Consider the following 22,096-nt stretch of genomic DNA (forward strand, 5'->3'; position numbering starts at 1 on the left):
TGGAAGAAAATACATAATGTACATTATGTTATAGCCACATATTGTATCATAACATGTGTACAGGAAGGACATACTTTGTTTGGTGTGTGAGCTACTGTAGGTGAAATTGACAATGAGGTTAATTTTTGGTTTTACTGTCCTGTCTACGAGGACGTAAGAGATGTACTTTTTATTAAAACATCCTCCATTTATGTAGATTTCTTGAACAGGATTAATATGAAAAACTTGAGCTGTGCTTCAGGAAGGGAACACTTTTTGTAGAATATTTTATTTGCCAAGCTTGGGAGAGAAGGCAGAATACAGATTAAGACCTAGCTGTAATCTGTATTTATGTAACCTGTATTTAGATGATGAAATGTAATAATGGAACACTGCAAAAGTATTTTTGGTTTCTTAATTTTGGGTTGGGCACTTTGTGTGCATGACATGAAAATAAAATCAATCAATCATTTACATATTACAAATAAGTACATATATTACATATACAAAATAAAATGTCACAACACTTTTATATTCCCCTGCTGTGGATCGAACCTTAACCCAAACTTTATGTCTAAACCCTCCTGTTATCTGTAGGTCAGTTTGACTAATTCAATGTTTAACATTATCTTAATAAGTGGTTGACATTATTATTATTTCATGACCTTTCCTAATGAGGACAAATGAGTAAAATATAAAATGAACATGATATGTTTTCAATGTCCTGTACACACTTTGTATGCATCAGTGTTCCTGGGGTCAATTTGACCACAGGCTGTTTTAACTGTATAAAACATAAAAATGTCAACATTTTACACATATTTGTTTTGATTGATTGATTGATTGATTGAAAAGTTTATTAACAGATTGCAGAATGGGTACAGTACAGTACATCTCAATACATACAATTGTTAAGGGGATGCAGACCAGAGAAAGACTTTCGTCTTGTTTCCACCAGGGTCCCCCATTTTCAATTCATCATAACATATATGACATACATGACATACAGATAGACAGTACTGCTACATCTATACATTTATGACATATCAGATTTGCAAATACAGTACTGTTTGTGATACAAAAGTGTCCAGAAAAGGAGTGTATATACATTTGGCGTAGAAACTGTACATTGGAGGAGGTTGGTGGGGTGGGGTTGGGTGGGTTGGGTGAGGGCTGTACATTGGAGGTGGGGGGGGGGGGGGGGGGGGGGGGGGGGGGGTTGGGTAGGGGACACACACACATTTTACACTGTACATTGGAATGTTGACAAAGCCTTACTTGGTCATTTACTGTACAACTAGGTTAGGACATTTGTAGGGGCCAGTTTTGAATTGCAGTCTCACGTAGGTGTTTTTTGAGAGTGTTTTTGAAGGTGGGTAGTGATTCACATTCCTTTACAGCTTTAGGCAGGGCGTTCCACATTGATGTGGCATAATTGCGAAACGTGTTTAGTCCCTTGTTTGAGCCGAATCTGGGTTTTACATGATTTGTGGAGCTCCCTCTGGTGTTGTGATCGTGGTATTCACTGACCTTTGGGAAGTATTTTGACATGTACATGGGTACCTTGGTCGCGTAGTGTATCTTGTAGACCAGGCCCATTGCAAGTTGCTGTACTCTGTCGTCTACTCTAAGCCATCCTAGGTTGTCAAAGTGGGCAGGGGTGAGGTGGGTTCTAGGAGTCAGGTCAAGTAGTAGTCTGACTAGCTTGTTTTGAGATGTTTGTAATTTGTTTTTTAGTGCCTTTGAGGTGCTTTGGTACCATGAGGTGCAAGCATAGTCGTAGTACCCTTGAATGAGTGCTCCTGCTAGAGTCTTCAGGGTATTCTTGTTTACCAGAGAGGAGATCCGGTACAAGAATCGCGTTCGTTGGTTGACTTTTTTTATTACATTGGATGCCATTTTGTCACAGGAAAGATTAGCCTCTAGGATGGAACCCAGGTAGGTAATTTCATCTTTCCTTGTGACAATATTGTCACCCACTGTAACCGAGAAGTCGTCAGTCTTGCTGAGTTTGTTATTTGAACCGAAGAGAATGGACTCTGTTTTGCCCATGTGTAATGATAGTTTGTTGTCGGCGAGCCATATGCAGATTTTGCCTAGTTCCGAGCTGAGGGCTTTTTCAACCTGTAACTTGTTCTTGTCAGAGACCAGCAGGGCTGAGTCGTCCGCAAACAGGAACAAGTTGCAGTCACAAGCTGACGACATGTCATTTGCATAAATTAGGAATAGTAGCGGTCCTAGTATGCTTCCTTGTGGAACACCACAGCTCACTGTGAGGGGGGGGGATAGGGTACCGTTTACTTCCACCATCTAACCATTGTTTAGGATGATATTGAGATGACTATTACATGCAAATTTATAATCTTAAAAATACTTCCCTCTGCTTTAGGGCCCTAATCTAACATACTTGCAGTGTGAGAACCACTCATAGTTCACTGATATTTCCCGTGAAATGGGGAGGGGGGGTGTGCATATAACCCACATTACGAGAACTCTGATATTTCCAGCAACATGGGGTTCCTGCGAGGACACTGGTAGCTTACATAGGGGAGGAGCAAACATGTAAAAGCTTGCACAGCAGCCATCTAAACCATTTAGCTTGGTTTCTCTTCATGTTCCCTCTCAATTGAAAATGACCTTGAAGAAATGGTTTAGAAGGCTCAACAAAACTGCGAGTGAAAGACAACAAAGATAATCTTGAGGAGGACCCTGATTGAGGCATCCTCCTCTGATGAGAACGAGACCCTTACAGTGCAGATGCTCCTGTTGTCTCTCAACCACAAGCAGACACGTTACTTTCCAACAATTATTATGGTCCCACATGAACAACGGGGTAGGCTTAATACTGCTAATGTCATAAAAATGGTTCTAGGCCCCACCAGATACGCCGTCAGCCATGTCCATGTTATAAAGTCAGCATTCAAGCTCTTCATAACATAATAGGTATTCTGGATGTATAATGGGGTGGGTGGGGGAAATATTTTATTTAGGTAGTCAACAAAACATAAAACATGATTATGATCATTTTCTTAAAGCCAACTTTTTGGGAAATTTGCTTATTTGCCATCTACCCTGGAATTAGACAAGCAGATACCCTTTTCTTCTCTGTGCATGCATTAGGCTTAGGGAACAGCCGCACCGTTAGCCTACTGTAGCTTAGCGTCATTCACTAGAAGTAACTGTGCCAGTGTAGCCTAGTTCCCAGCATCACCTGAAAAGCTCTGTTAACCAGGAAACGCGCTTTCATTGAGTGAAGTGGATATCAAACGGGGCTTTTCAGGTGATGCGTGAAATCACTGCGCCCAGGCAGCAGTGGTTCGGCAATTTTTTTTTCAGATTATATATCTGCTTCGAAAACGTCTAATAAATATTTTTTTTACGTGGTAAACACACAGGTCACAACATGTTTACAGGAACGTTTTGGAGTTGTATTTTGATTGTATTTCGTGACTGTTGGGAACTAGGCTACACTGGCACATCTACTTCCAGTGAATGACGCTAAGCTAGGCTAACTGTGCAGTTGTTCCCTAAGCCTAGGCTAGCATACACAGAGAAGAAAAGGGTATGTATCTGCTTGTTTAACACCAGGGTAGATGGCAAATAAGCAAATTTCTCAAAAAGTTGGCGTGTTCCTTAACCGTTTCACTGCCACACGACAAAGGGTTAACCCTTTCGCTACCACTATATTGTTCTATATTGTCGCAGTGAAAGGGTTAACCCTTTGTTGGTAGGCGGTGAAAGGGTTAACCTTCTGTATTGTCGCAGTGAAATGGTTAACCCTTTGGTAGTGTGGCAGTGAAAGGGTTAACACATTAATTGCCAATGACGAGTTAACTCGTTATAGCCCGCCAATCGTTGGACGGCAAGAACGAGTATACTCGTTATTATGATCGTTATTTCTTTTATTCGCTATTTCCATTCATAATTCATCCTGCTGTGCTGTAGGACTGTGTGGCACTCTGTCTGAGACCGCAACAGTCCGATACCGGCGTCTAACGCCTTGCGGCCGCTATTGCACTCCATTTGAAACGATGTGGTTTGTTTTCCTGGCCGAGCTGCAGCGTGCAAGCGGGGTCTAAACACTCCAGCAAGACAAGCGCTTATAGGGATGGCATCGACGAGTGTCCCCGCCCCCCCCCCGTTCATTTTCTTTGGTGGATAACATTGGACACACGACCGTGACCAGTATTTGGAATGGCAATCAGATAATTGGATTATTCTTTTTGCAGTACATCATAGACAAGGTAAGGACTATATATTATCAATCTTGCGTTGATCCGATAATTTCTTCCCCGTGATCGCAGCATGTGTCTGTGGTGTGTGTGTGGGCCGTTTCCCGTTGGCTGCGATCAAAGCACAGCGGGCCGGCTCCCCCCCCCCCCCCCCCCCTTTCGCGCATGCATGATGAAACATAATACCGATAATCTAGCGTTGATTTCAGATTGATTCAATAATCAGGCGAGAAATGGCACGATTTATAATGAAATGCAGTAAAGCGCTGTTTGACGGAGTTTCCTGGGATTACACAGGATCACTCTAAAACTATACTCATATTCACCACGGTATAAAACGGAAATGTATGGATGAAAAAATTATCAGTTTTTTGCATGTTGACCGGAAGAAACTCACTGACAATCGACGTTGTTATTAGATCCATAGCTATAATATTTAATATAGTTTTAGCACTAGAAACACCGGCATCTACCCCCATTGCATTACAGCGCTGGCACAAACGGCCATATGCCCACAGCGCCTCTCTCTTCCCTTCTTCCCTCTCTCTTCCCTCTCACCCTCTCTCTCTTCCCTCTCTCCCCTCTCTTCCCTCCCTCCCTCTCTTCCATCCCTCTCTTCCCAGAGTTAACCATAATCGTTAACTGAATGTTAAAACTAACCTAACCTAATAATCATAGATGGATAGTGGTGAGAGCACTCGCCTGTGACTGCAATGATTGTTGGTTCAATTCCTGGTTGCAGCGTTTGTTTTGGACTTTTGCGGATGCAATATATAAAAAAATTACTTTTGGCTATAACATAACGTACATTATGTATCTTTTTTCCCTGCGGTCGATTAGCACTTTATTTATGTAGGCAAGGCTGAAAACTCTGAAGTGGAAAGCATATGAAAATTCCGGCCTTTGGTTGCATTCTGTGCACAGTGCATGTCGCCTAGTAAATGTATACGGTTTTGTTTGATGAATGAATTAACTTTGTTTGTGAAATACTGAACAGAACCCATTGGCGGTGACTATTCATTCAGCTTGTAGCATTGAGCTGGAGCTCGGCAGCAGCCTTGGACAATTTCATTTGCGTAGGCAGCGAGAAGAATCACCGCAACCTGTGTGGATGTACACTCTTGGAATGATATTCATGCTATTCAGCTGCTGACAGATTAATATCCGTTACTCCTACACAGATTGACAAGAAATATTGCGCTTTGGTTTGCTTGTAACAATCGTGCTATATATGAATGTATAAACAAATAAATAATGTTGATTGAAATAAAGTCAATATGTGGTCCACACACACACGCACGCACACACAGACACACACACACACACAGACACAGACACACACACACACAAACACACACACACACACACACACACACACACACACACACACACACACACACACACACACACACACACACACACACACACACACACACACACACACACACACACACACACACACACACACACACACACACACACACACACAGTCTCTCTCCCTCTCTGTCTGACATATAATATGCTAAGAAAATTCAATTTGACATATTGAAATGCTGGTTTCCATGGGAGAGAATGCCAGGAAAAAGCAAAGAAAATCTGTCATTCATCTGATTGACGCATGATTGGCTCTGTACAGAAAGAGAGTGTGAGAGAGAGAGAGGGAGGGAGGTGCGGCTGTCTCCTAGCAACCAGACCCTCCATCTTTTCAAGCAGCGGAGATGAGGTTGGACAGCATCAACATATGGTTACTAGGGAGAGGTGAGTTGCAGGCGATCAGGAACGTACATCACCAGCTCACACTGCCAGAACATATGCATAGTGCTGCTCTGTCATCCTCTGCCCTGGGAGGCAACAGCAAACAATTAATGACGGGCAGATGGCAGAGTGACGGGGAGGGGGAGGAGAGGGAGGGGGCGGTGGGGGCAGCGCAGGCAGACGGCAGACTCCTACGCAGGAAAGTTTTCGCAGGCTGTGACGTACAGGCGTAAGAGGCAGCTCTGTGTGGGCGTATGGACAGACGGACGGGGATAAGCGGGAGAGAGAAAGTTTGTTTACTTTCTTTTATTTTTTGGGGGGGGGGGGGGGCAGACTTGGAGAGCTTTCATACATAGTCTGATTGGCATTTCCTAATGAGCGGAGACGCCTGTGGAGAACAACGTGGCCAGCTCCAGGTCCTGCCCCCCTCTCTCTGTACCCAACTACCCACTCGCTGAGGCTCAGCTGTCACTGTTCTTCTTCTCTCGCTTTTTTACTTGTCTTCTTCTTCTCCTCCTCCTCTCGACAGACGCAGGTTGCTCCTCGGCTCCTCCTCCTGCGCGGCTCTAGCCGTAATGATGGTAATAACAACCGCACCGCCGCTCGTTTGCGCTTACAAACTCCAGAGAGAGGCGGGAACAAAGGGTACACAACAAATTTGTGAAGGAGAGAGAGAGAGAGAGTGAGGCAAGGAGCCAAGAAGAGGAAGAGCGAGGCAAAAGAGAAGGATGAGAGAGGGAGAGGGAGAGCGAGAGAAAGAGAGAGAGAGAGAGAGAGAGAGCGAGGCAAGGAGCCAAGAAGAGGAAGAGCAAGGCAAAAGAGACGGATGAGAGAGGGAGAGAGAGAGGGAGAGAGAGAGCGAGCACTAGAGATAAATAATCTCTAACAATAAGCAACAACGTCTATTAAGCCCCAATGGAAAAATCAATTCACACATATTAACTTTAATCAGCACTGTAACCCAATAAAGTCAGATTTTTCAGCGAGAATATTTACTATAGCCATGTATAATTCTTTGCAAAAATGTAATTGTTTTTCTATTGATTAACAATACTGACACTTACTTATGAACAACAGAATTTTCCAGTTGAGCACTTTTTTTTCAGTGTGAAAGCACTGGCTATGTACATTCTTGTTCTTTAGTATACACACATACAAACTACTGTTGGAGCACACCGGAGGCAGAGATCAGGGCTTGTCCTTCTCTAAAGGGGGAGTGTCAGCGTCGACAAGGCCTCTCTTTGCACAATATGTAAACGATAGTATCATATCCGAGGTAAACCATGTATTAACTCAAATGGCAAATTATATATCCGAGGTAAACCATGTATCAACTGAAACGGCCAACAAAAAAAAACAAAGACGGGAGAGCTCTCGCTATGAGTTCATACCGGGACGAGGATTTATTCACTTGGCAATCCTGGCCGTCTTCGCTTCTACAGTTCACTGAAGTGGATCGGAAATATGACAGAACGGCGTCGAGAGAGCAACGCTGGTCGGTCGGTCGGTCGGTCAGCCCGGCGGGTCAAGCGGTCAGTTAAGCGGTCTAGTCTGGATACAAAAAAAAAAGCCACAGCCAAACCACACCACTTGTGCCACTGTTAGAAATCGGAGAAACTGGACGATAATAATAAAATACCATCATTTTGTCACAATTAAAGGCATTTGGAAATAATCCCCCCCCCCCAATCTTTCTCTCTCTCTTCTTCTTGTCATTTGCCTTCGTTGTCTTCTTTGTCTTCTTCTTCTTCTTTTGTTTTGATACGATATAGAAACAGTAGAACAAATCGGGAGTAGAGTAGAAACAGGCAGTCTTTGGTGGGGCTGGGGGGCTGTGCGTGTGTCTCTGTTACCTGCCCCCCACCTCGGTCAGTGTCATGAACTGGATGTTGGAGTGGCAGTCGGACAGCTCCGGGTGCTGCTCGATGGGCAGAGAGTAGTAGCCGTCGTAGCCCTGAACCCGTCCTCCGGACAGCAGCTGCTGCTTGTCCCCCTCGCTCCACGCCCTGCTCCCTCCGTCCCCCTCCTCCACCCTCTTCCTCTCCTTCGCCCAGGCTCCCTCCACCGCTCTCCGCCGCGCCTCCTCTATCACCCGCCCTCGCTCATCCTCCTCGCCCCCGCCGTAGCGCACGCACAGGCACAGCGCCCCCTGCTGCAGGGTGATGTCGGCGAATCGTCGAGTCCTGCCGTTGACCGTGGCGCTCATCTGAGAGACGCTCACGTTGACGCCGCTCTCGAGGACGCGCCCGCCGACGCCCAGCCCCAAGCCCAGGTCTTCCTCGATGGGCCGGGACTGGAGGAAGTGATGCGTGTCACAGCCGTGCACGGTGAAGCTCAGGCCCGTCAGGTAAACGGCGCCGTTCAAAATGGCCGCCACGCGCCGGCTGTCCTCGCTGGCCACGCCGATGACGTCAGCGCTGACACGGCCGTGGGAGACGGCGAATCGGATGCTGGGGCCGAGGAGGGAGGGGCGGGAGCCGAAAGGGGGCGGGCGAGGGGCTCGGTAGCAGGTGGAGCCCACGGGTCCAGACACCAGGGGTAACCTCTCCAACGAGATGAAACTCCTCAACTGCCTCTGGAGCTCACACTGGATCCCTAGGATCAACTGGAGACAAGCAGGAAGAGCGAGAGGGAGGGAGGGAAGGAGAGAGGGAGGGAGGGAGGGAGGGAGGGAAGAGAGGGAGGGAGGGAAGAGAGAGGGAGGGATGGAAGAGAGAGGGGAGAGAGGGAAGAGAGGGAGGGAGGGAGAGAGGGAGGGAGGGAGGGAGAGGGGAGAGAGGGAGGGAAGAGAGAGGGAGGGAAGAGAGGGAGGGAAGAGAGAGGGAATAGAGGGAGGGAGAGAGGGAAGGAGGGGAGAGAGAGGGGAGAGAGAGGGGAGAGAGGGAGGGAGGGAAGAGAGAGGGGAGAGAGGGAGGGAGGGAAGAGAGAGGGAAGGAGCGAGGGAAGAGGCGGAGGGAGGGAAGGAGAGAGGGAAGAGAGAGGGAAGAGAGGGAGGGAGGGAAGAGAGAGGGGAGAGAAGGAGGGAAGAGAGGGAGGGAGGGAAGGAGAGAGGGAAGAGAGCGAGAGGGAGGGAGGGAAGGAGAGAGGGAAGGAGAGAGGGAAGAGAGGGAGGGAGGGAAGAGAGAGGGGAGAGAGGGAGGGAAGAGAGGGAGGGAGGGAAGAGAGGGAAAAGGGGGAGGGAGGGAAGAGAGAGTGGAGAGATGGAAGAGAGGGAGGGAGGGAAGAGAGGAGGGAGGGAAGAGAGAGTGGAGAGATGGAAGAGAGGGAGGGAGGGAAGAGAGGAGGGAGGGAAGAGAGAGGGAAGAGAGGGATGGAGGGAAGAGAGAGGGGAGAGAGGGAGGGAAGAGAGGGGAGAGAGGGAGGGAAGAGAGAGGGGAGAGAGGGAAGAGAGGGGAGAGAGGGAGGGAAGAGAGGGAGGGAAGAGATAGGGGAGAGAGGGAGGGAAGGAAGAGAGAGGGGAGAGAGAAGGGATATAGAGGGAAGAGAGGGAGGGAGAGAGGGAAGAGAGGGAAGAGAGGGAGGGAGGGAAGAGAGAGGGGAGAGAGGGAGGGAAGAGAAGGAGGGAGGGAAGAGAGAGGGGAGAGATGGAGGGAAGAGATAGGGAAGAGAGGGAAGAGAGGGAGAGAGGGAAGAGAGAGGGGAGAGAGGGAGGGAAGAGAGGGAGGGAGGGAAGAGAGAGGGGAGAGAGGGAGGGAAGAGAGGGGGGGAGGGGAGATAGAGGGGAGAGAGGGAGGGAAGAGAGGGAGGGAAGATAGGGAAGGAGGGAAGAGAGAGGGGAGAGAGAAGGGAGAGAGAGGGAAGAGAAAGAGGGAGAGAGGGAATAGAGGGAGGGAAGAGAGAGGGAAGAATGGGATGGAAGAGAAGGAAGGAGGGAGGGAGAGAGGGAGGGAAGAGAGGGAGGGAGGGAAGAGAGAGGGGAGAGAGGGAGGGAAGAGAGGGAGGGAGGGAAGAGAGAGGGGAGAGAGGGAGGGAAGAGAGAGGGGAGAGAGGGAGGGAAGAGAGGGAGGGAGGGAAGAGAGAGGGGAGAGAGGGAGGGAAGAGATAGGGGAGAGATGGAAGAGAGGGAGGGAATAGAGGGAGGGAGGGAAGAGAGAGGGGAGAGATGGAGGGAAGAGAGAGGGAAGAAGGGGATGGAAGAGAGGGAGGGAGGGAGGGAGGGAGAGAGGGAGGGAGGGAATAGATAGGGGAGAGAGGGAAGAAGGGGAGGGAAGAGAGAGGGAGGAAGGAGAGGGAAGAGAGGGGGGGATAGAGGGAAGAGAGGGAGGGAAGAGAGGGGGGAGAGAGGGAAGAAGGGGAGGGAAGAGAGAGGGAAGAAGGAGAGGGAAGAGAGGGAGGGAGAGAGGGAAGAGAGGGAGGGAAGAGAGGGAGGGAGGGAAGAGAGAGGGGAGATAGGGAGGGAAGAGAGAGGGGAGAGAGAGGGGAGAGAGGGAGGGAAGAGAGAGGGGAGATAGGGAGGGAGGGAAGAGAGAGGGGAGAGATGGAGGGAAGAGAGGGAGGGAGGGAAGAGAGAGGGGAGAGAGGGAGGGAAGAGAGGGAGGGAGGGAAGAGAGAGGGGAGAGAGATGGAAGAGAGGGAGGGAAGAGATAGGGGAGAGAGGGAAGAAGGGGAGGGAAGAGAGAGGGAGGAAGGAGAGGGAAGAGAGGGAGGGAGAGAAGGAAGAGAGGGAGGGAAGAGAGGGGGGAGAGAGGGAAGAAGGGGAGGGAAGAGAGGGAAGAAGGAGAGGGAAGAGAGGGAGGGAGAGAGGGAAGAAGGAGAGGGAATAGAGAGAGAGGGGCGAGAGGGAAGAGAAAGAGGGAAGAGAGAGGGGGAAGAATAGGACAAACAAATTGAAAAATAGACAGACAAATAGATTAATGAATAACATAAAAAATAATGCTTAAAGGGATTTCACTTTAGTAGACATTTAAAATTTAAATAAGAAATCAGCAGTCTTGCCTTTATCTAAAGTAATCTACAAGTAAACTAGTGACCACTGCTGTCCCTGTCGTCAGCTGTCAACACCACAATTCCTCCCAAGTGTTAAGCTCCTCATTCACTTCCATTCATTTTGGGGGCCAAGTCTAAATAGCATACTTCTGAAGTATAAACAAACTATACAGCAATAGTATTTATTATGTGTAATATATTTTTCTCTGTCAAAGGTAGGCCTACTTGTTTTTTGAGCTAATGTTTTTTTCCCCTCAAATGATCAGTAAAGAAACAATTTTCCACTTGAGGTGACCAACTGCAACTGTCAATTATTCACAGAATGTTTAGAATCTTTCTTCCAGCAAGGCAGCACCTAACCATGGGTTACAACTCCCCAAACATCCAATGCAGGGCAAACCTACAACAAATTGGCCGGATCTGCTTTAATTTTTCAAAGGTGATACATCTCTAAAGACACATTAAATGCCAAAACAAACACATACCTTTGACTCAGAATTATCTGTTTTATTGAAATAATAGCAATAGCTTGTTTATACATCAGAATGTCTGATATTTAGACTAGGTCCAAGTGATTCAAGTGAATGAGGAGCCTGACACCTGGGAGGAATGGTGGTATTGATGCACAAACGACAACAGGGACAGCAGTATACGCTATAGCTCACTTAGATGGAGGTAAACTGCTGAACTTTGACAAGTTCTACTAAAGTGAAATATCCCTTTAAGTCAATGTCTATAAACACAGACAACCGTGTGCCTAAGCTACTGTAGAATCCAGAGCATCAAGAATTTGTTTTGAAATAGGTTCATTGACAGTGAATTAGTGACAGACTTTGTGTGCTCATAAAATTTCAGTTTGAGCCGTTACATCCAAATTAGTTTCAAATGAAAGGCGTGCCTCTCTGAATTAGAAAATGTACCCATCATCCCAATAAAATCACCATGGTTACTGCCATAGTATCCCCAGGGCTTGTTCCGCTATTCTGTTGAAGACATCATCACTAGACTCTTATCTCTCTGGTAGTCTGGTTTATGGAGAGACGTGTTCAAATTCATGAATTGAAACTGAGCTGTACAATATCATAGGTATAACATATGTGGATTCCATTTTAGGGTGGATTTTCCCGTTCCAAAGCGCTGGACCATAAGTTGATGGTGGCCTCGTCGTGTCTTCATTTGGGTTTGATTTGGCTTGGAAGGAGCGAAGGGATCTACAGTACTTGGGGTATAATTAAAAAACACATCAGTGAGGTACTGTAATCTGCTGCAAGGCCTTCCACGGTAGGCCTACTATAAAATACAAACAAAATAAACAAAATAATCTTAGCTAAATTCTAAGGGATTTATCACTGATTCATCACAACATGGAGAGAATACAGAGGGCTTTGCTGTCCATTGGTTTGTTTTTAAAGGAACACGGCAACATAATGGAAGACAAGCCAACCTAGCACCTCCCTTTCCCCTTCCCTACTTTCTCTCCATTCCCCCCCCCACCCCCCCTTTCCCTTACTTCCCTGATTGTTTCCCCTACTGGCTTCTGTATTTGCTGTTTGTTACTTATGGTTTTATGTTCTTGTGTATTCATACTGTTGCTTGTTCCCTGTGGTTCTATGTTTCTCTGTTCTTTGTTTTGCTTCAAAACTAAATGAATGTGTGCAAAACTGTCGAGTTTTTGGATGTGTGTGAGATTATGTGCTAAATAAATCAGCATGGTCTTTTTGGTGAAGTGCCCTAACCCTGACCAGGCTTTAACACAGGATATAAACACCGGAGCAAACGGTGAAAATGCTGATGAGCACTGCGAGGCTTTGCGAGTGTGACGGCTGACTGCACACCTTGCTGGAGTCCCAGTCCTGGGTCTTGGTCTGAGTCTTCATCAGCTCGTAGGCCTGCTCCATGCTGCCCACCTCAGGCTTAGGGAACCCTGGCACCACGTTGTGAAGCTGGAAGCCAAACAGCTGGAGCCAGCTACCAATATCTGGACACACAGACGCACACAAGCACCCACGCGCACATACAGGAGAAAGTTAACAAAGGGTTGGAAAAACTTCACAATGTTGTTAATAATGTGTATACCATGTGAGGCGAGCGTGAAGTCAGAGGGGTCAGGGAGACATCTGTATGAAATCACACAATCTCTATAATATACATGGTGGAGAGACTGTACTGCCGCGGCAGAGATGAACAGAGTCCCTTTGCAATAAACAACCCGCCCGCAGCACAACGTGACAGACCAACTGCATGTTCCATTAACCGGAAGGACAGATGCACCCAGCGACATCCTCTATTCATCCTCCTACTGGCCTTTCTCTACCACCCCAGCCCTTCTCTCTCTCTCCGTCTTTGCTCGTCCTTTCAGGATGACACTGTGCTTTTTTTCTCCTGAACCGGGAGGAGGGTGCAGAGCAGCTGTCGAGTGGAGACATAGCCTGTCCTTCCTCTCACCAGATCTGTCTGGCCGTCACATTTTCCCTCATCTCCGTCACAGCACGTCTCGCTCTCTCACCTGCGGTTAGCCGCGTTCCCCTTTCGCTTGCGCTCTGCACGTGCAGCGGCTTCCCCCGCACGTGGTGTACTACTGTACGCGCGAAAGACGCGTCCGCGTCTGGGGCCGAGAGCTGCTCGGCAAGAAAGCAATGATGTTACAAGTTCTGTGTGAGTCCGTTTTTGTGATTGATACATTTGCCGGTTTGAAGGGTACACACGAGTATGAGGAGTATACGTGCTTGCCGGTGACATGTATCATTAATAAAAAGGCAGTGGGCTGGACGGCTGAGCGGCCCGTGGCATTCGTGGTGGAGCTGCAATCATGGAGCCGGCAGGCAGGTCGGCACATTGGATTAGCCTGCAGACGAGACGCTGCGGAACATTATTCTCTGCGGTGGCCGGCTCTCTATCCAGCTTCTTCAACACTTGACCGAGGAGGACTAGAGGACTCATTTTGGAGCCCGTTTTTGGAAGTAATCATTGGCGTGGTTTTGGCAAAAGCCAAGGTGTGGCACAAAGGGGGGGGGGGACACCAAAGGATTGCATGTGCGGGACAACGATCTTTGGCCATGAATTCACATAAAAACACTATATATCCACAATACAAATTAATTTAGAGAATGTAGTTAATGTATATTACTTATGAGTTGGTCGCAGTCAACCAGCACCTGTAGGTCTGTCGATCCTATGGTCCCAGGTTAAAAACCACTCGGTTACATTAATAAAGCCACAGATCTTAACTCACATTCACAATGCCTAATGTTTGCATATAATTCCCGACTTAAAACGCATTTCGTGTATCTATTTTGGAGCATACAGCAGAGGTCTAATTTATCACCATTAGTCGCTTGCTTATACTTCACAGACAATAAAGAAATGCATTGAATTACATGAGTTCTAGTAGGTAGCCAAAGGATGTTAAAACAAGCTTCCTGTCTCACACTAAGTACGCATGTTAATGACTTGCAGATGAATAAAACGACTGGGTCCGTGTTCCTATTTCTTTGTAGCCTCCTTGTAGGTTTGCAAACGTTTATTATCCACTGCCTAAAAGGTACAGAAATCCATCGGATGGTTAGCTTTTAGTGAGATTGAGAGCTTCTTTTCTCATCCTTCATACCAGTGTTATCCTACACAGTACGCTAGTGGGAAGAGAACAACGCTCATCATGACTTTAATTAAAACCGTGTTTTTATTGATTGAATATTTATTTAATCAATTATATTTATTTAGGCAATTCAAAATAAATGTAGAAATATTCTGTCTGAAACTTGCAGTGTGTCAACACGGCCAATTAGCAACGAGGAGGAGAACAACACATTGGAGCTCAGTCTACAGAGATGGAGATCAGAGCCAGAAAGACAATCAGCAGAGCTGAATCAAACTGAATTAAACTCAGATGATGCTGAAGATGGATTCTAAGAAATCAGATGATTCCCTGACCATATCATAGGGAATCAAGGGACCACTCATAGGTACTTATATGTATGAGCTATGGCTTGTGTTGCCTGATTGTGAGCTTGTAACATTATTGAATAAAGGGACTAGGCATATTTTTACTCCTCAGATCCATACAACCCATTTTCATTCAGATATATTGAGGTCAGAGCGAGTTCAATGTGACAATGGCCATGCCATTTTGTCCCTCGCCAAAATGTGGAGCATTATTTAGCCCCGTTCTTCACGAGCTAGGATGACATGTTTGGTACATATAGATTCCTTAACTCAACTGCTTAAGGAGCCTAAGGGGGGTTAGGGTGTAATAATTTGAGATTGAGCCTCCTTAAAAAGGGTCTGGACTCTGGGGACGTCCCTCCCTCCCACCAACCACACACACACACCTTAAAAAAGTAAATTTTCAAGGCGTCACTTTTAACTTTTATTTAAGTAGATTTGTACACTAGTAATTAGTGATGCACCAATGTGAAAATTGTGGCCGATACCGATAACCGATATTAATATTGCTGTTCTGGCCGATACCGATATTTACAGATGTCGATAGCTCTGTATAGAAAACACTTTTTTATGATAATCACAAGGTCCTAGTGGAGAAGCCCCAGCCCCAGCTATTTTTCAAAATGCATTTTTTTTAACTTTAAATTTATTTCCAGATATTTCCAAAATCTGCCCTATTTTGATATCGGACTGATACCGATGTGTAAAGAAATTACCATATTGGCCGATATTATATCGGAGGCCGATATATCGTGCACCACTACCAGTAATACATTTTTTACTAAAGTAAAAATAGTGGCAGAGACACTCATGTCAGAGCTCTGCAAAAACATCATTCCAGTTTATGATGCAGTCGCACCGCAATAGTAGCCATGGATACAGCGAACGCCGATGCACATTGTTCACAATTCACTCACACCGACCCCATTAAAAAAACTGTGCTTGGTATGTTCGCTCTCGCACGCGGCCATTCGGGGTCCAGTGTGTTTCAGGGGTGAGAATATGTTTAGTCGGGGACAGTGTGTATCTGCATCTCACCTGTAGTGAACTGTGTCACCTCCTCTACTCGCCCGACAGGGCAGTTGTTCTTGAAGGCATACAAGTTGAATGGCTTCGGCTCCTTGCTGAGCTCCGCCCACAGCTCGTGATTGGGCGAGGTCCATCGTCCAGCCAACGTGTCATAGTCCCGCCTCCCCAAATGGACCAATCGGGTTAAAGGGTCGTACAAGCCTCCATGGAATCCGATGACCAGCTGGAACTCGGGATTAGTGTCCTGGTAGACCTCTCCATAGGGGGTGTAGAGGATTTCTTTGACTAAGCGCCCCCTGCTGGAGAACACCGCCCTGGGGGTTCCTACGCTGTCACAGGCCACATAGTACTCCTCCCCGCTGCTAAGCTCCATGGCGATGAGGTGGCCCTGCAGGTCGTAGTACAGGGATGTGATCAGACTGCTACTGTGGTTGTACAGGTGGCTGATCCTGGTGGGCTGGGACAGGTCGGCGTAGAAGAACTGGAGCTGCTGGGCCTGGCTGGTCCTGGTGGCGATGCGCCTCGCCAGCCCGTCGTAGCGGTACCACACGGTGCGCTCGGACACCCGGTTGTAGACGCGCGTCAGCAGGCCGTTGGAGTTGTAGTCGAACAGGTCGTTCCCTCTCTGGCGCAGGAAGCCGTCCTCGTCCAGGCTGTACTGAAGCTCGCCCAGCCGCGTGATGCGGTCTCTCTGGTCGTAGCGCAGTGGAGTCAGCCTGGGGGCACAATGGATCACGCTCTGATCAACTCATCCGGCAAAACTATTAGGTTTTGGCTGTCAATATTTTAGCACATTAACAACGTGTTAATGCAAATGCATATTAACACCACAATTTTTTTTCAGACAACCATTTCTGAGTATATTTCAATTACTGACATGGATTTATTGTATGTAGGCCTACAGATTGGACTGTCTACCATCCTACCGTCTGCCGACACAATTGATTTAAACATTTTTTTTTATTTTTTTTTTATTTTTGGGCTTTCTGTATTTTCCACCCATCCCAATTTTGTCGTTATGCCAATTCCCTTCCTGGTCGTTGCACGCATTGCCCCACTGTCGGCCTGGGGAGGGTGTAGAACTACCACATGAGATACATGTGGAGTCGCCAGCCGCTTCTTTTCACCTGACCTCGAGGACTCTCACTGGGGGAACGTAGCACGTGCCGAGGTTCACGCTATTTCCCCCCGATCCCCTCCCTGCTGAACAGGCGCCCCGACCAGAGTCACAGTTTACAACGACCAGGACACACACATACCCCACCGGCTTCCCACCCGCTAACACTGCCCATTGTGTTAGTAGGGACGACTGACCAAGCCGGAGGTACCGCTGACGGCTGGATTAGACGCCAGAGTCTCTGCGGTGGTCGTGGGCGGGGGGCTCCGGCTGAGCCGCGCGTGTAAACGGTTAAGCCGTGTTGTTTACCTGGCGCTGGTGCCGTGGCTCAGCAGGTTGATGTTCCCGTTGAGGTCGTAGCTGTAGCGCCACTGCGGCCTCTCGTTCACCGACGCGCTCTGCAGCTGGCTGTCCGCGTCGTACTCGTAGGAGTAGCGCGTCACGTTGCTGTCCACGCCCACTCGGATGTCGCAGCTGGTGGTGCGCCCGGCGGCGTCGTGCTGGATGGTCATCCAGTAGGCGATGGACTTGAGGATCTCGTACTGGACCTCCACCACCTGGCCGTAGGAGTTGAACACCTTGGTGTGCTTCATCAGGTGGGTGGTGATCACCTGGATAACCACACACACACACATTCACACGCACACGCACACGCGCACGCACACACACGCACACGCACACACACACACGCACGCACGCACGCACACACAGCACACACACACACACACACACACACACACACACACACACACACAGATGAGATGAGATGAATCCACCACCTGAAAATCCACCTCCTGAATGTATCATGGAGGCAGACTTGTGAGCCTCCGAGAGCATTGTATTGTAAATAGCAGCGTGAGAAGCTCGTGCCTCGACTTGGCGCTTTGGCCGCGTTGAATTCCTAATAGGTGACGCCGCACCCATCGCCTTTTGGTTAAAATCTCCAATGTCTTTGAGAAAGAATAATCCGATTTCACACCGTTGTAGCCGAGACTTGGGGCAACATTTGGATGCAAAAACCTAGTTGTCGGCTCCTATTTAAGGGGAGTATCCATTTGAATAAAACGCCATTGGGTGTGCACAGGGGTTGCCTTCAATTTCAGTGGTGGTTTGTTCTACCAGTTGAAAGTATCGTCTGGGACGTTGGCTTTTTGTGAGGGAAGTGGCCTGAAAATATAAGGAGGCGAAACAGCGTTCTGAAGAGCATTGTGGGCGGAGCTCCCATTAGATTACATCACGGCAGAACGTTTGACCTCCCTGTTACTATAATGAGAGCTGGGTGTGTCACTTCTCTCTCTCTCTATCTCTCCTCCATGCTCTCCTCACTTGCATACATGACACTTCCACACATCCATGTGTAACGGATATGTGCCGCGATAGTGTGACTATGGCACATAGAAGTAAAACTCACTCCCCAGGAATTCCTTTCTTGGCGCAGCGGTTTGCGATGCTGGCCCCGGTGCGGACGCCCGGGGCTCGACTCCCACTCAAGGCATGGTCGAAGTAGTGGCAGGTTCAGCGTTGAACCGGCTACACATGCACCCACTACACTACAGATATTACTGCTCCACGTGTCCTTTAGTAACTCTCTGTATAGTTTTCTATTATTTAAAGGTGCTATAGATAAATGTTTATGTTATGTTATGTAAATAAACATTTTTAATACATCCACAGAGCTTTTCGAAAGGTCCGGAATAAAAGTATTGCTTTCCCAGACAAACAAATATTGATTAATGAATTTATCTTATATAGATTTTTTTGCAGGTCCAAAATGTATGTACTTCCCATTTCCCAACGTGGAATACACCCGATTACATGCTGGTACTCTAGTGCAACATCTAGTGGCTGAATGTTATCTGTAACACCTTTAAATACATTTGTTTTACTTTAATCCTTGATTACTTGTGTGGTCTCCCTTGTTTTGTCTGGACTTTGTAATATTTGTTAAAAGCAAACTGTGTATCAAAATGACCATTCTAAATTAAAGTATTGTGGTGTTGCATAGATGTCCTGGCCTATCACACCATGATCATATTAATGTTTTTCAGTGGTAAAGAGAATAATGACACATACCTGTACATTATAATAAGAATAATAATGTTTGTGTAGTTCTCTTTCTTCCAGCATGGCTTCCTGTAACCATTGGTAACCACTTTAAAATGTCTGTGCAGTGGTAGAATAGGTAAAATACTGGAAAATAATTATATTACTGTCCTACTGTGACTTGTTTACAAGATCCCGTAATAATTTATATATTTCTCATATCAACACATAGCAAACCTTGTTTTGCACATAGCAGCCGTTGTCTCTTCTATTGTCCTGTCCAAAACAAGGGTTGCTATGTTACAGGCAGCCATGCTGGAGGAAAGAGAACTACACTAAACCTCCCGTGCAAGGCATAGCTATTAGATATCATAAATGGGTGGATGCGCTGTGCCCACCTGGTTGAGGTCGTAGAAGATGACACTGAACTTCCCAAACTGCTCCACTCTCCCGGACACGTCCACGTAGCGGTAGAGGTCGATGGGGAGGGGCGTCTCGTTGATGACCGCCTGCATGCTGGTCACCCGGAAGTTGTTGTAGCTGTAGTCGAAGCGGGCGTTGACCAGGCCCTCCTCGCTGAAGCGGAAGATCTGCCGGCTGGTCAGAGGACCTGCGGCCGGAGAGAGAGAGATCAAGTTTCAAGTTTGTTTTATTATTAACCCTTTCACTGCCACACGACATAAAAAAATAAGCAACATATTTGTCTAGACAGAGAAACAGCTACTCACATTGGACCCAACCAATAAGATCACGCGCATAAGCACGTTTTCTGCACACAAATGCTACACGTGTATAAGCTGTACCGGTGATCAAACATAGACACCCACCAACTCGCTCGCTCTCTCTCTCTCACTCTCTCTCTCTCACCCACAGTGTGCAAGTGACTCATTTGCATGTCGCTCACTCCGCTCCAAACACAGTTAGTCGTCACACTGCCCATACATACCCGACTAATTAATCCAATCAAGGCCTAATTCAGCGCCGTTAACATGGACAGACACAGCGCCATCCCTCCATCTTAACCCCCCCCCCGAACCTCTATGGCATTTCCACCGGTGACCTTTAATAATGGTGAGATAATGAAATCTAAAGACAATAGCCATGATGGGCCTTTAATGTCAGCGCATCAAGTTTAACAACACCATCCATCACCTCAGCAGGCTGCCGCTGCGGCTCGTCCTCTGTTAGGGAATAGTGACGCTAATGAAACACCATTAATGACGCAGTTTAAGACTTTGAGACGACTCCGATTGCTGTTAAAGATGACTGACGGTCTTATCTCGCACCGGGGACTTTAACGCGTCGCATCGACCTCGCATATTCTCCACCTTTATTTCCCATAGACATGTTGACTCTTATTAAGGGCCGATCCCAATTCCCAATTCCGAGAGTGGCTCAGGAGGTAGAGTGTCGTAATCAGAAGGTTCCCGGTTTGATTCCGGCTCCTCTTGGCATCGTGTCGAAGTGTCCTTGAGCAAGACACTTTACCGCTGATTGCTCCCAATGAGCAGGTTGGCAGTGCACCTTGCAGGGTTGCCTCCGGCGTCATGTGTGAATGGGTGAATGTGAGGCATAAGTTGTAAAGTGCTTTGGATAAAAGTCCCTTTACCTTTAAGGACTTCTTCTGTAACTATACGTGTATTTTGTACACATCTGCTTATTAGACAGATAACATACAGTGTAGTTTAACATGTAATAATGATAGGCCTACGTATTTATTGTATGTTTGTATTATTGTATCAAACACAACACTTTATTTACAGTGTATTTTGAGATTATGTTACTTGTATGCTTACAATCGTTTTATTTTATTTGAACTGAAATGTTGTGGAACTGAAATCTTTGGAACGGAGAGGAGAGAACAAAGTGGTTTGTCTGGTTGAGCAGTTTCCCCGTGTCTGGTTGTTAAACTGATGTAACCATCGCGTCTGCAGTCAAAAGATAAATATAACCATTCATTTATTTCTTGTTTTGGAGCAGTGGAAAACCCTTTTATTTGTTGGAACCTGTACGTCAGGAGAAAAGTGAGCAAGTGAGAAAAAAAGCCACACGATTCAGCGGTTTTCCTCAAAAGGAAAGGTGTTCTGCCAAGTTCTGCAAAAAACGAATAGGCTGATGCTTACAAAATAATTATACGTATCACTACATACGTACAAAATATACGTATCACTACATTACATACGTACAAAATATACGTATCACTCACTACATACGTACAAAATATACGTATCACTCACTACATACGTACAAAATATACGTATCACTACATGCGTACAAAATATACGTATCACTACATACGTACAAAATATACATATCACTACATGCGTACAAATATACGTATCACTACATACGTACAAAATATACGTATCACTACATACGTACAAAATATACGTATCACTACATACGTACAAAATATATGTATCACTACAGAAATATGGTAGGTGGTGGTGGTGTATGTGGTGTTGGTGGTGGTGTAGGTGGTGGTGTAGGTGGTGGTGGTGTAGGTGGTGGTGGTGTATGTGGTGTTGGTGGTGTAGGTGGTGGTGGTGTAGGTGGTGGTGGTGTATGTGGTGTTGGTGGTGTAGGTGGTGGTGGTGTATGTGGTGGTGGTGTATGTAGTGTAGATGGTGTATGTGGTGTTGATGGTGTAGGTGGTGGTGGTGTATGTGGTGTAGATGGTGTAGGTGGTGTTGATGGTGTAGGTGGTGTTGATGGTGTAGGTGGTGTAGGTGGTGTATGTGGTGTTGATGGTGTAGGTGGTGGTGGTGTATGTGGTGTTGGTGTATGTGGTGTTGGTGGTGTTGGTGGTGTAGGTGGTGGTGTTGATGGTGTAGGTGGTGGTGGTGTAGGTGCTGGTGGTGGTGTAGGTGCTGGTGGTGTAGGTGGTGGTGTATGTGGTGTTGGTGGTGTAGGTGGTGGTGTAGGTGGTGGTGTATGTGGTGTTGGTGGTGTAGGTGGTGGTGTATGTGGTGGTGTATGTGGTGTTGGTGGTGTAGGTGGTGGTGTATGTGGTGTTGGTGGTGTAGGTGGTGGTGTATGTGGTGTATGTGGTGTAGGTGGTGGTGGTGTATGT

At 47.0% G+C, this 22,096-nt stretch overlaps 1 protein-coding gene across 1 annotated transcript in view; it reads right to left on the bottom strand.

Moving 5' to 3' along the window:
- Positions 1-7,815: 7,815 nt before the first annotated feature.
- The window catches only part of tenm1 (teneurin transmembrane protein 1), a gene marked incomplete at both ends in the record, with an annotated part of 448,413 nt that continues 434,132 nt past the window's right edge, over positions 7,816-22,096 (bottom strand). The window contains 5 exon segments of the mRNA XM_084332087.1: positions 7,816-8,571; positions 12,728-12,870; positions 15,873-16,579; positions 17,290-17,591; positions 19,422-19,633. Of these exon segments, the coding sequence (XP_084188213.1) occupies positions 7,816-8,571; positions 12,728-12,870; positions 15,873-16,579; positions 17,290-17,591; positions 19,422-19,633 (2,120 nt within the window).

This window comes from Notolepis coatsorum (genome assembly GCF_963971535.1).
Source record: "Notolepis coatsorum genome assembly, chromosome: 16".
NCBI lineage: Eukaryota > Metazoa > Chordata > Actinopteri > Aulopiformes > Paralepididae > Notolepis > Notolepis coatsorum.